Source organism: Trichechus manatus, unplaced genomic scaffold (genome assembly GCF_000243295.1).
Source record: "Trichechus manatus latirostris isolate Lorelei unplaced genomic scaffold, TriManLat1.0 scaffold00015, whole genome shotgun sequence".
Taxonomy (NCBI): domain Eukaryota; kingdom Metazoa; phylum Chordata; class Mammalia; order Sirenia; family Trichechidae; genus Trichechus; species Trichechus manatus.
The window spans coordinates 1,075,723-1,089,012 of NW_004443951.1; the positions used below are offsets into that span (position 1 = coordinate 1,075,723).

Sequence of the window (13,290 nt, forward strand, 5' to 3'; positions counted from 1 at the left end):
CTCAGCCCTGCCATTTACCATCTGTGTTACTTTGGGCAAATCTTTTCTCCCCCCAGACCCTTAGTCTCCTCTTCTGTAAAATGGAAGCAATGCCAGCTTTAGGAGTTGCTATAAGACCAAACCAGAGACCATATGTAAAGTGTACTGTGTGCTCAATCAGTAAAGGGCAGCTGATGCTGACCGTTCCTCTATCATCAGAATTCCACCAATCCACCTCCTTTGAATTCTCCTACAAGGGCAGAGCTTGAGCTGCAGCCAAGTTCATTTTATTTTCCATTCATTCACTTATTCACTCTTTCATTGATCAATTCAGTTTAGACTTACTGGATACCCAGTCTGATGCATGGAGTGAGGGGGATAAAAAGATCATTAAGACAAGTCCCCACCTTCAAATGACACTCAGATACTTGTACACCAGTGTTCATGACAGCATTATTCACTGTAGCCAAAAGGTAGAAACAACCCAAGTGTCCATCAGCAGGTGAATGGATAAACAAAGTGTGGTATATCCATACAGTAGAATATTATTCATCCATGAAGAGAAATGAAGTTCTGATACATGCTACCACATGGATGAACCTTGTAGACATTATGCTAAGTGAAAGAACCCAGACACAAAAGGACAAATGTGTGATTCGACTTGCATGAAGTATCTAGAATAGGCAAACTCATAGAAAGCAGATTAGAGTTTATGGGGGCTGGGGGGAGGTGGGAGTGGAGAGTTTTTGCTCAATAACAGTTTCTGTTTGGGTGATGAGAAAGCTTTGGAATTAGATAACAGTGTTAGTTGTATAACATTGTGAATATAATTAATGTCATTGAATTATACACGTAAAAACAGTTAAAATGAAAAATTTTGTTGTATATATTTTACCTCAACAAAATTAAAAAAAAAAAAATAGACTGCAGTGGGAGAGAAGGATGTGTGGCCATGATCACAACCAAGTATGATGAGCGCCGGCAGAGGGGATTACAAAGCATTCTGGGAGTATTTATTCCTGCAACAGAATAGCATGTGGAGAGGGAAGGTGGGGCAGCATAGGCTTGGTTGTGCTAGATGAACCAAGTGAAATTCCTGGAGTGCCTGGTCAGTGCTCTCTGTGACCCACCCCACACTGCCTCGTGGACTGTGCTAATCTCAGCAAGCCGAGTCCGACTCTCAGGAATTTCTGAGTTCTGTGTAGACGCTTCTCAGATGGAATAGTGACCCCATGAGCGTAGAAAGGGAGCTTCCCTCCTACTCCCGTAGTACCGTGCCTGTTGAGGGCCCCACGTGCTGACACCTGGTCCAGGTGGCTTGACCAAGGTAGGAGGGGAAAGGGATGACCCAGGCTTCAGGCAGGGTGGGTGTCCCTATATAGCAGGCCTAGGCTGGGGACAGGCCTCTGAGGAGCATTTCTCCCACATCTCCCCCTGCTCCTCACTCCCCCGCCACAGCTTTCCAGACAGTTTCTTCTCTCTTGGAGTTTCTAAGGCACTCATGTTCACCAGTTGGGTTCCATTACCGGTTCCATTACCGAGGCAGTTTCCTTTTACCTGCCCTGACACCTGTGGGAATAGCGTCGTGGGAGCCCAGACATGTGAGCGGCTTGCTTGACATCCATATGTTTTTGAGAAAATCATCTTGAAGCCCCTGAAAATACATTTAAAGCTGTGATTATTCCTCTGTGCTGGCTTGTCATTGTGGTCCCCATCACTCAGTTCCCACCCTCCCCCAACCTTTTTTTAAAGAATGTATTATTTTTTTCTCATCAGATCCTTTTCACAGACTAACTCTCTCACTTATATTCTGTCTGTTTTTCCTCCCTCCTTCTCTCTCTGGTTCCCCTTCTCCTTCTCATAGACTGACCCTTGGTTATCGTTGCAGAATTACGGCAGCGGCATGAGACCACCACCCAACTCCCTTGGCCCCGCCATGCCCGGGATTAACATGTAAGGCGAAAACTACTTGGCCAGCGGCTCAGAGCCCATGGCTTTTCCCACCGTGGCACCCCCTAGAAGACTCGTTATCAGTAATTACTGGCACCTCTCTGGACCTCAGTCTCCTCATCAGTAGAATGAGGATGTTGATTCTGGCAATGAGAACTTACCCTCATATATAGTGCTTCTGCGTTCGAAGCATGCTTTGAGGATTAGCTCACCTAATCTTCATAATAACCCCATGAGGCAGTTATTATTTTCCCCTATTTCCAGATGAGGTAACTAGGCACAGAGAGGTCAAGTAACTTGCCCGAGGTCACACAGCTTTAAGTGACAGTCAACATTTGAACCCTGGGAGTTTTTTACTTCAGAGCCCATGTAATTAACCACTATTCTCTAGTGCATTAGTGGTTGTTAACCCCTCTTCTGGGACAGACCTCTTTGAGAATCTGTGGACTCCCTTCCTAGAAAAAATGCACGTGCAGAGGAAATGTTAAAAGTTTAACAGATTTTGCATACAATTGAAAGGAGTTTGTGGACTGCTGTCCATGGACCCACAGTGCGAGCCCAGAGTCTTTTTGACCCTAGGGCTGTATGAGGGACTCCCTTTAATGATTTCTCCCCCCGCTGGCACCAACCCTGTAGAGTATACAGCCCCTCTCATTGTTTCCCTCTCTCTCTCTCTCTCAGGGGCCCGGGAGCTGGCAGACCCTGGCCCAATCCTAACAGTGCTAACTCAGTGAGTACCCAAGTTGTCTGGGTGGTGTTTGCCAGGGAAGGGGTTCTTGGTGTAGGGTGGTTCCTGTCCTTGGGCTGCAGGTGTCACTGTGCGTGGGTGATGCACCAGGACTCCTGGGAGTCCTGGAACGCCTCCAGTGGTACCTGATGCCTCCAAGGAGAAGCCTGTGTGGTGGTGGAGGCTTGAGGAGGAGCATGCTGTGCTGCCAGGCCCACTCCTCTGCAGAAACCATGTCTAAGCTGAGAGCCTGGGCTCAGACAGCACCTTGCAAAGTAGAGGCTTCTGCAGTCTCCTCCTTCCGGCAGGGCTGGCCGCCAGCACTCAGAGGAAGGGGCGGCCAGGGCTCAGCATAGACAGTCCAGGGGAGATGGCCTGAGGGGTGGGAGAAGCATGCTCTTTCCTTCCCTCCCGACCTAGAGGGCCTCCCATGTCCCAGGCTCCTCACCCCTGTGGCTCCCTGCCAAGGCTGTGGGCAGCAGGAGACCAGGCTCTCAGGATCAGTTCAGTGTAGGAGGGATGGGTTTCACTCACACCCCATGACCCTCCCAGGGAAACTGACCAGGAAGCTCAAGGGGTCCCACAGCCTCTCCTGTGAAGAATGGGGTTGTGTCCCCAAGTGGGTTTGGAAGCTAAGAGGTGCAGCCTATCGGAGGACTTTCTGACTGGGGGCTCCCCTGTATCTCATTTCTAGATTCCATACTCATCGTCCTCCCCCGGTACCTATGTGGTGAGTATGTGGGTTTGGGGCATTGCATGTCCAGGCACATGTGACTGAGTGTGTAAGGACCACTCATTGGTCCCTGGCTCTTTCCTTTTCAAAACACATTCTGAGCACAGGTTCTAAACTGTGGTAGAACTTGCTGTCCATATTCAGGCATCTGGCATAGGCCTGGGCTGGCCCAGAAATCCCCAGATGAGACCCAGAAGTTGGGATCCCTATCTGGAGAGCTGATTGGTAGGACGATCGGCTTCCACTGCAGGCCTCTGGCTGCTACCAGGCGACATGCACGTGAGCACACAGGTGTACACGCACACCCGCAGGTGCTCCTTGGTCTGGAGAGTCTGAGTCCAGTTTCCCTTAAAGACCTGTGCTCTGCCTGAGTGAGCACTGGAGCTTGAGCCAGAGTTGATGGCTTGGCCCGGCCCACGTGAGCAGTTGCTGTTGGTGTGGTGGGAGCTGGGTGACCTCTCTCCATGAGCATTGTCACCATGGGTTTCTGATGATAGTTTTTAATCTTCTTTTCAGGGGCCCCCTGGTGGTGGTGGCCCCCCAGGAACACCTATCATGCCTAGTCCTGCAGGTAAGAGAACTTGGGGTTGTGGTAGGGGTAGGAGTATTTGGGGAGTTCTGGAGGAGCCTGGGGCCCAGAGCCACAGCTCCTTCCTGAGTGACACATCCCCCACCTGGCATTTTGGCATTCAGGGACTTAGGAGCAGAAGGCTCCCTGGTGCCACCAGTCCACTGTGTGGCCTCAGCCTGGTCACCCTTCATCTCTGGTTCTCAAGTGCTGCTCTGTTAAAGGACAGTGCTTAGCAGGGAGGTCTGGGAACAAGGGGTCTCACTGTCCTCTCTCCCACTTGTCGGAGATAACCCTGTCCTGTGTGGGCATTTTTCTAGATGCCCCGAAAAGGAACTTTTGCATTCCGGCATCTTGGGAGCAGGATGCTAAGGCATGCTGCATCTTGAGTTTTCATAGCTCTTGGCTCCTGGTCCTGTGTGGGAGATCCCTTCCTTCCCCTTCTCTTTAATCATAAGAGGGCATGCGTGCGCACACGTGGGCATGTGCACACACGCACACACGCGGGCTCACAATTATGTTTCTCTCCCAGCTAAGAATAGCAGACCAGCCAGCTAGAAGGAAATAAACATACAATCCTCACCCACCCCCAAAATTAAAAGTGAGAGGCTGGTGGGTTTCCGCCTGAGAAATGTGGAGCCTGCTTCTGACAGAAACATATCAGCTGATTTCTTAAAGAGACTTTTCTTGCTAATTGGGGAGATGGTGGGGACCCTTTTGCCCACCCCCTCCTCGACTCCCCATACCAGGGAGGCTGCTCAGCTGCAGGGGTGGAGCTGGCGGCGGCAGCACTTGTCCACTCCCTCTTTCTGCTGCTGCATTTTTATGAGCTGCATGACCTACATTCAGACTGGGTCACATGCAGCCTCTCCATATGTTAATGCGCCTCAGCCCCATCCCTGCCTCTCCCTCCCACCCCAGCAGCTTGGCAGGGTGGCCCCCGGGTAATTTGTGGCATTCCTGTTCCCCCAACTTGATTAAAACACTGGAGGTGGGGGTAATTCAGAGGTGGAGGGCTGGCCACCCCAGCATCATCTCAGTGTCTGGAACCCAGGCATGGTCTGGGGTGGGAGACAAGAACTCTGAACCTGCAGTCCCCCTTTGCCATGTCCACACCTCTGTCCAGATACCCTGAAATTCTTCCTTTCCGCCGTTGAGTGGTTTTCAAAGTTGAATTTTCTGCGATTAAAAACTTCGTGAATCTTCATTAAATACAAATTAGCCAGAAAATGCTGGTACTTAGAGGAAATTTTAGGTGATAAAATACAAAAGAATGAGTTCAAGTGCCATGAGTTTGTTTTAATTAAGAAATGAATTAATCACCCCGACTTGCGGGTTTCTACTGTTCTACAGATTCAACAAATTCCAGTGACAACATCTACACAATGATTAATCCAGTGCCGCCTGGAGGCAGCCGGTCCAATGTAAGTCTGCTTTCTAATAATTTACGTATCAGATACCATAACAAATCATAATTAACTTCATCAGCTGAGGGGAAAGCACGTTTAATTGATTTCAGCCATTTGTTACCAAAGATGAATAAAATAATCCATCAGAAAAGTGATTAACTCTTGGGCAACTCAGTTCCCATTTCATAGCTGGCACAGGTGGGGGAGGAGGGGGTGGAGTGAGTCCCACCCCACTGGTCAGAGCAAGGGCACCGGCACCGCTCTGCTCAGGCTGCTGGCGAGGGAGAACCTTGGGTAGGGGGAGAGTCTGGGTCTGGCCCCTGCTCCACTGACTCGCTGTCCCACCCTAGGCAAGCTCCTTTCCCCCTCAGGTCTGTGTCCTTGGCTGTGGGAGCTGAGGATGGAGACCACAACGAGAAGCACTTGGCTCATTTGGGAGCTTGTTGGCCTTGTGGCCTGCCCTGCACCACGACTGTGAGCCCTTAACTCTTGCACCTCTGCCCTCTGCCTCTCCTTGGGCTATTCTAGAAGCCCACTTCCCACTTCTTTGCCTCTCAAAATTCTAACCTTGAATGATGTTCCAGCTCAAATTTCAACTTTTCTGATTTCTGCTTGTCTCCTCCATAAGGGCCAGTGGCACCCCCCTCCTGTGTTACTTGAGCCCTTTGTTGGAGGCTTTTTTAGGCAGTTGCCTCCCTCTCCCCTAGCTGGGTGCTCCTGAGTTCAGAGCTGGGTGTGATTCACCGCTACAGACAACCTTTCCACACCAATTTATTCCCCTAAACATTCTCCCTCCTCCGTGCCAGACAGGGAGGTGAATCAGACTAGCCTTGCTCTTGGGGAGCTCAGGGTCTAGAAAGAGGCTGCCATGTAACCCAGTCAGCATTGTCTGTGAACTGCAGGATGAGAGGCTGGGCATGGGGCCCCAGAGTTGTCTTTGGCCTGGTGAGGGGAATGTAGCCTTTTGGGGCAATCTATTTGGTTTTGTTGGTTCATTTCCTAAGGTGACACATGAGTCACCCTATGTGCTAAACCCTGGTCATGGCTACCCATGCTGGACACTGCACCCCTCTGAGGTAAGGTCTTTGGTCTGCCTGGTAGGACTCTAAGACAAGGAAGTGTGGGAATAGCGTGCCACACCACTGCGTTCTGCCCCACCACACCCTCTCTCAGTCCCCTCCTGTACCACCTCCCACCCACCACCTCAGCGCTTCCTCCTCACTAGGGCAACCAACCATCCCGGTGTTACCACTGAAAGCTCTGGGTCTCAGGAAACAAAAAGTTGGCAATAGATGTGCAAGGTTGAGGGGAAAGTACAGACCCACACAAGGGCCCAAAAAACAGGGTTTGAACATAACTGTTTTTAGTGTCAGACAGATGTGGTGTAGGTGACTCACCTCCAACATGGCCGTCGCTGTATCCCCCTGACCACTGATGTCGGCAGCCGTGACTTGCAGGTGACAAGGGGGGACCATCTGTGTTGCCTCCTTCCGAGGGATGCGACTTGAGTGCGTTGTAATCATGAGCATTCATGGCCCACCTTTGACTCCGTCTGCAGGCCAGCTGTTGTGCTTTGTGTCAAGATAGTGCTGGTTGAATGTTTAACATTGTGAATACTGTGACTACATTTCCTAAAGAGAGTTCCAGTGATGAAAATGAGAAGGATTGCAACACCAGTGTGACCCAGACATTGCTGAAAACGAAGGCTCAACGACTATGTTATTTTAATGACAGATGGAAGGACACATGCAGCTGGGCTAGGGGGTAAATGGCCACACAGAGCATACTCCACAGTGTGGGAAAGGACGTGGGGTGGGGCCTGATGGAGAAGGGGCTGAATCCCACCAAATCTGGGCTCAGATGGTCAAGTTCTTCCAAATCAATCGAAAGTAGCTTTGTCATCCAAAGAGACACCAGTGACCAGTCAGAACCAGCAGCTGCTGAATGAGTTGGGGCACATGAATGACATGTGTCATCATGTCATTCTTTGATCTGTGAACTGAGAAAGTGGCATTTCCTGATTCAGAGGTGGCAACTAAAATGTCCTGGGAATGAACATAAGGGGAAATTGGGGTAACAGATGTGTTGGTCTGTTATGGATTGAATTATGTCCCCCCAAAAGATATGGTTGCTATCCTAACCCCTGTCCTTACAAACGTGACCTTGTTTGGAAGGTAGTGTCTTTGAAGATGTTATCAGTTAACATGAGTTCATACTGGAATGGAGTAGGGTAGGTTCTAATCTTATATGACAGATGTCCTTATAGAAGAAGAGAAGAGACAGAGGAAGGGCACTGCTTGATGCTGCAGCTACAAGCCAAGGATTGCCAGGAGCCACCAGAAGCTAGGAAGGAGGCATGGAACATTTGTTCTCAGAAGGAATCAACATGGCTGATACCCTGATTTGGACTCTCAGCCTCCAGAACTGTGAGACAATAAATTTCTGTTCTTTAAAGCTATCTACTTTGTGGGGTTTTTTTTGTTGTTGTTGTTGTAGCAGCACTAGGAAACCAATACATGGTCCCTTACAGTGTACAGCTGATTCTGTTAGACCTTACCGATGACCATGCTTCATACAGTATATCAAGGGGCACATTGAATCACGGCAACAAAAAAAATTCCCTCTAGCTCTTAGGTACTGTGATTTGAAAAATGGAGCTTCACATTGTCTTCTTGAAGATTTTAATGAAACCACAGAAAGCACAACACAGAAGGTTGTTGTTGTCTTGTCCAAATACAAACTAGACTTTGTTCATTTATCTGCATATTCAGCAGACAGTACACAGGTAAATTTTGGCAAATTTCATTTAGTCTGTAAACTTCTTACCCAAGTAAATGAAAAGATCTTAAGGGCTAAATATCTTGCATGCCTTGTACACAACACTGTTAAAAAGGAGTGTGATTTGCTTACCTATGATATCGAGGCTCTCATAAAGTTTTGTCATTTTTCCATTTCCTCAAAATGTGTCAAAGCACTGAGTGAGGGTTTTGACTTTATAGGAATGGAAGCAAGAGCCTCCTCAGATACGTGCCCACAAGATGGCTTTTATAGTTGCCAGCCATAGAAAAACTGTTAAAATGTTGATCTGCTATGAAAAACCATATTTTTAAAGTGTGCAACAAGAAGAATGTCCTCTAATTTGGAAATACATCGAGGATGAGAATGGAGAAAGGAAATTTATATGCTGTGTCTCCAGAACTGCTTGATGATCTTTGAAGAGGCTCTGAGGAGCCTAGAAAACGATGAAGCAGCCATACCTGAGTTGTTCACTGTTATGTGTGGGCTACAACAGAATCTCAGAGAGTGAAAAAAATGACTCATTTTTAGGAAATGACAGTGCTTCAAAACTCAAAAAAATGTTACCAGACAAGGGCCGCCAAATTAAACAAGACTCTATTTCTTTATTAAAACTGTAACTTACTTGGAATCCAACTTCAGTTTCACAAGTTCAGATTACCTCTGTGCTTCGGAGTGTTTAAAAATGATGGCCATCTTAGACAGGGATAGCCCATTTGATGAAGTGATAGATGCAAAGGATGTGATTGACAGACAGCTGGTCTACCAAAACAAGCCCGTAGATACAAAGTGGACAGACATGTTTGGAGAGCTGGAAACTGACTCGTACAAGTTAAAAACCTGTGCTAGTAAGTAACGTCCTGAGTATTCCATGCACAAACACTTTTGTGGAGAATATATTTAGCTTTAGGAGCCCTGGTTGCACAATGGTTAAGCACTTGGCTGCTCACTGACAGGTCAGCAATTTGAACTCACTAGTGGCTCTGTGGAAGAAAAGACTTGGCAATCTGCTGTAAAGATTTCAGTTTAGGAAGCCCTTTGGGGCAGTTCTACTCTGTCCTGTAGGGTCACTATGAGTCAGAATCAACTCGGCTGCACACAACAACAACATATTTTGCTTGATGTCATCACATTGAATCAGTGCATGATGGGCTTGAGAAGTGCCAAGCTGCAAGTCAAAGTGAATTTTGCATTTGATTATATTCAGTTTACCACTTCATCGAAGAAAAGAAGGATGTCTTGAAGACTGCAGGCAACTCCGATAAGTATTACTGGAGAGTGAAAACCCACCAAAAACCCATTGTCGTCTAGTCGTTGCCAACTCATAGCAACCCTATAGGACAGAGTAGAACTGCCTTATAGGGTTTCCAGGGAGCAGCTAGCTGGTGGATTTGAACTGCCAACCTTTTGGTTAGCAGCCATAGCTCTTAACCATTGCAGCACCAGGGCTCCACTGGAAAGTGAAGCGGAGTAAAATTATCCTCCTGTTCCATGGGACAGAAACATATCGCTGTTATTTTTATTATTATTAAATATACATTAGGTAATATCTGTTTAATCAGTCCTATTGTATCTACATGCTCCTTTTTAAAAATCTTATATTTAAATATCTTCATAGTACACAATAATATAGCCTCCAAAATTTAAATATCCCATAAAGAGTTCAATAAATGATTATACCAGAGGAAAGAAATGTTATAAAAATATTGCTGTATTTTCTTATACATATCATTAGTTACTCCTCCTCCTAATTGCTGCTAATTACCACTGTTAACTAGTCCTATAGTTGTTTTAAGTGACAGCATTTATGTAACAGGAAAATATATAATACAGAATAAACAAATGATGGTGGAACACACTGGATATCCACATACAAATCACTGAAGTTGGACCCCTTTCTTACACCAAAACACAAAAATTGACCCAAAATGTATCATAGACCTAGATTGTAACAGTTAAAACTATAAGACACTTAGAAGAAAACATAGGAATAAATCCTCATGTGCTTGGGTTAAGCAAAACCTTGTTAGGTATGGCACCAAAAGCACAAGTGACTAAAAAGAAAAATAGATAAATTGGACTTTGTCAAACTTAAAAACTTCCGTGCTTCAAAGGACACCACCAAGAAACTGAAAAGACAACCCACAGAATGGGAGAAAATACTTGCATATTATATATCTGATAAGTGACTTGTATCTCCAGAATATATGAAGAACTCTTACAACTCAGTAAAACAACCTAATTTAAAAATGGGCAAAGTATCTGAGTAGACATTTCTCCAGAAAAGATGTACAAATGGTCAATAAGCACATGAAAAAATGCTCAGCATCATTAGCCATCAGGAAAACGCAAATGAGAACCACAATGAGATGGCACATCACACCCACAAGGATGGCTATATTCAAAACGACGGATAATAACAAGTGTTGACTAGGATGTGGAAATTGGAACCCTCATACATTGCTGATGGGAATGTAAAATGGTGTGGGTGCTTTGGAAAACAGTCTGGCAGTTCCTCAAAAGGTTAAACATAGACATCATATGACCCAGCAGTTCCACTCCTAGATATATACCCAAGAGAAATGAAAACATATGTCCACACAAAAATTCGTACATGAATGTTCATAGTGGCATTAGTGATAATAGCCAAAAAATAGAAACAGCAGATGAATAGATAAACCGAATGTGGTTTATACACACAATGGAATATTACTCAGCCTTAAAAGGACTGAAGTACTGATACATGCTATAACATGGATGAACTTTGAAAGCATTATGCTAAGTGAAAGAAGCTAAACACAAAAGGCCACATACTGTATGACTCCATTTCTGTGTATCTAGAAATGGAGCAGTAATAGCCAGATCTGTAGAGATAGAAAGTAAAGTAATGGTGGCCAGGGGCTGAGAAGAGCAGTGAATGGGGAGCTGATTGCTACTGGATTACAGGGTTTCTTTCGGGGATGAAAATGTTCTAAAATTGACTGTGGCAATACTTGTAGAACTCTGTCAATATACTAAAACTCACTGAATTTAGACACTTAAAGTGGGTGAATTGTAGTTATGCAAATTATATCTCAGTTACAAACCTGTTAAACATAATAATAATAATAATATACAGTTTCAAGTAAGAACCTGTTTTTCGTATGTCTGTGCTAAAGCAATAACGCACACGTGCGTAATTATTTATTAGATACTACCATGTCTTGGGATTTTTTGGTCTGGTGTGGCTGTGTCCCAGGTTGGCATCTGAAAAATTGGCCACCCTCCTCCTTGCGTTGCTTGGGTTAATGGGTATGAAATTTGTTAGCAGATGGCAAATTGTGCCCTGAAGTCTCCCGGCCATCCTGGGACGCCGCCGGGGAGCGGCCTGGGAAGTGGCTCGTGCCCTGCCCCACCTTGCAGCTTGGTCTCCACCTCACTCCCCACACACCTCTTCGCCACCTGCTCCAGGCTAGAGTGCCCACTCCACTTACTCGTATGCATCCCTGCCTGAGATGACTTCCCATGGCCCTTCTCTGCCTGCCCAAATCCAACTCCCCAATTACGTTGATGCCTGCCTCCTACAGGTAGCCTGCTGTGGTTTATCTGCCCCCCTTCTAGCTCCCTCACCTGGAGCTGCAGGGATGCAGCTCTCTGTCCTGTAGGGTCGTTGGGTGAGCTCCTTCTCCAGGCTGAGGCCCAGGTGTGGCTCCGCTCTGCGTCCTCAGTGCCCAGCACAGGCCAGATGCCGAACAGCCCTCAGTTCTGCAGTGTCCGCACCCTCCCACTGTGCTATTCCAGGGCCCATCCCCAGCCTGTGTCTCGTGGCTGTGCAGTGTGGCCTCCCTGGTTTCCAGTTGCTTCCTTTGTGGATGGGTTCGCTAGTTCCTAACAAGCCTGGGGGTAGGATAGCGTAGATCCCATTTCTGAGGCTCTGATCTGCGGGCAGCATCGATTCTGCATGGGAGCTGCCTCTGTGACTGCCCTCCACTGCCCACAGCCCCCAGAGACAGCTCTGGGCATGCTCCCCTCCTGATGGCCAATGCCCAGCTTTGTCTTTCAGGACCTCCCGCCCCCAAGAAGCTTCTTCATTTTTAAGGAAGCACTTGGACGAGGCTAGTGTGACAGCAATGGGTCCGAGAGGCTTTAGAGTGAGAGCTGGCTCTGCATGGCACCGGCTGACCTTGGGTTTGTTTCCTCACCCGTCACATGGGCATGAGCTCCTCTGCCCTGCACAACTCAGAGGGCCATGCTAAGGTGCCATCTCCAATCTCCTGGGGCGCTAAATGTCCTAGTGCGTGTGGGAGAGAAGCCCACCAGCATGGAAACTCCCTGAGGGCAGGATTCTTGCTGCAGCTGTGGCCCAATGCTTGGGGCCTAGCAGGTGCTCGGTTCTCATTTGTGGACTGAACCCCTGGGTGTGGGAGCCTGTGAGAGGGCCTGCATAGGTCCGTAGGCCCACTGAGCTGCTGTTTTGTACTTCTTCCTCAGTTCCCAATGGGTCCTGGCTCTGACGGCCCGATGGGAGGTATGGGCGGCATGGAGCCACACCACATGAACGGATCGTTAGGTAAGCCACCTGCTCCCGGGCACACCAGGCCCTGCCACGCCCTGCTTGGGCCGCCTTCTCCTTGCCTCAGTTCCCAGCTCAAGCCGGCCTAGTACACGGCCTCCAAGTTGGGTGGGCACACAGTAAGGTCCTGAGAGAAAGACACTGCCCAAACAGAAAATTCTCTGCACAGAATGGCGTAGGATTTGGGTGGATGGGCTTGGATGCCGGAGAAGCACAGGGAGGAGGGGATCTCTCTGGAAGCCCCTCCACAGGAGAGTGAGCAAGAAACTGAATCCGATTCTTCTTTCCTTCCAGGGTCAGGCGACATAGATGGACTTCCAAAAGTGAGTCTGCCTTCAGTGCCTCCTCCCTGACAGCACCCCCGGCCCTCCTCTGGGGCTCCCTGCAAAGCCTTTCTCCCTTTGTGGGCAAGTTGCTGAGGACATGGGGGTGGGGCCTCACCTCTCCCTCCTCTGTCCACAGAATTCTCCCAACAACATAAGTGGCATTAGCAATCCTCCGGGCACTCCACGAGACGACAGCGAGCTAGGAGGGAACTTCCTCCACTCCTTCCAAAATGACAATGTAAGCCCCGCA

General features: G+C 47.8%; 1 protein-coding gene across 1 annotated transcript in view; it reads left to right on the forward strand.

The window, feature by feature from the left end:
• Window positions 1–13,290, forward strand: part of SSBP3 (single stranded DNA binding protein 3) — a 185,491-nt gene that overhangs the window by 170,799 nt on the left and 1,402 nt on the right. The window contains exons 10-17 of the mRNA XM_004372040.1: window positions 1,868–1,932; window positions 2,611–2,659; window positions 3,351–3,386; window positions 3,906–3,960; window positions 5,311–5,381; window positions 12,633–12,711; window positions 13,009–13,037; window positions 13,177–13,278. Of these exons, the coding sequence (XP_004372097.1) occupies window positions 1,868–1,932; window positions 2,611–2,659; window positions 3,351–3,386; window positions 3,906–3,960; window positions 5,311–5,381; window positions 12,633–12,711; window positions 13,009–13,037; window positions 13,177–13,278 (486 nt within the window). The remainder of the gene's footprint in view (window positions 1–1,867; window positions 1,933–2,610; window positions 2,660–3,350; window positions 3,387–3,905; window positions 3,961–5,310; window positions 5,382–12,632; window positions 12,712–13,008; window positions 13,038–13,176; window positions 13,279–13,290) is intronic.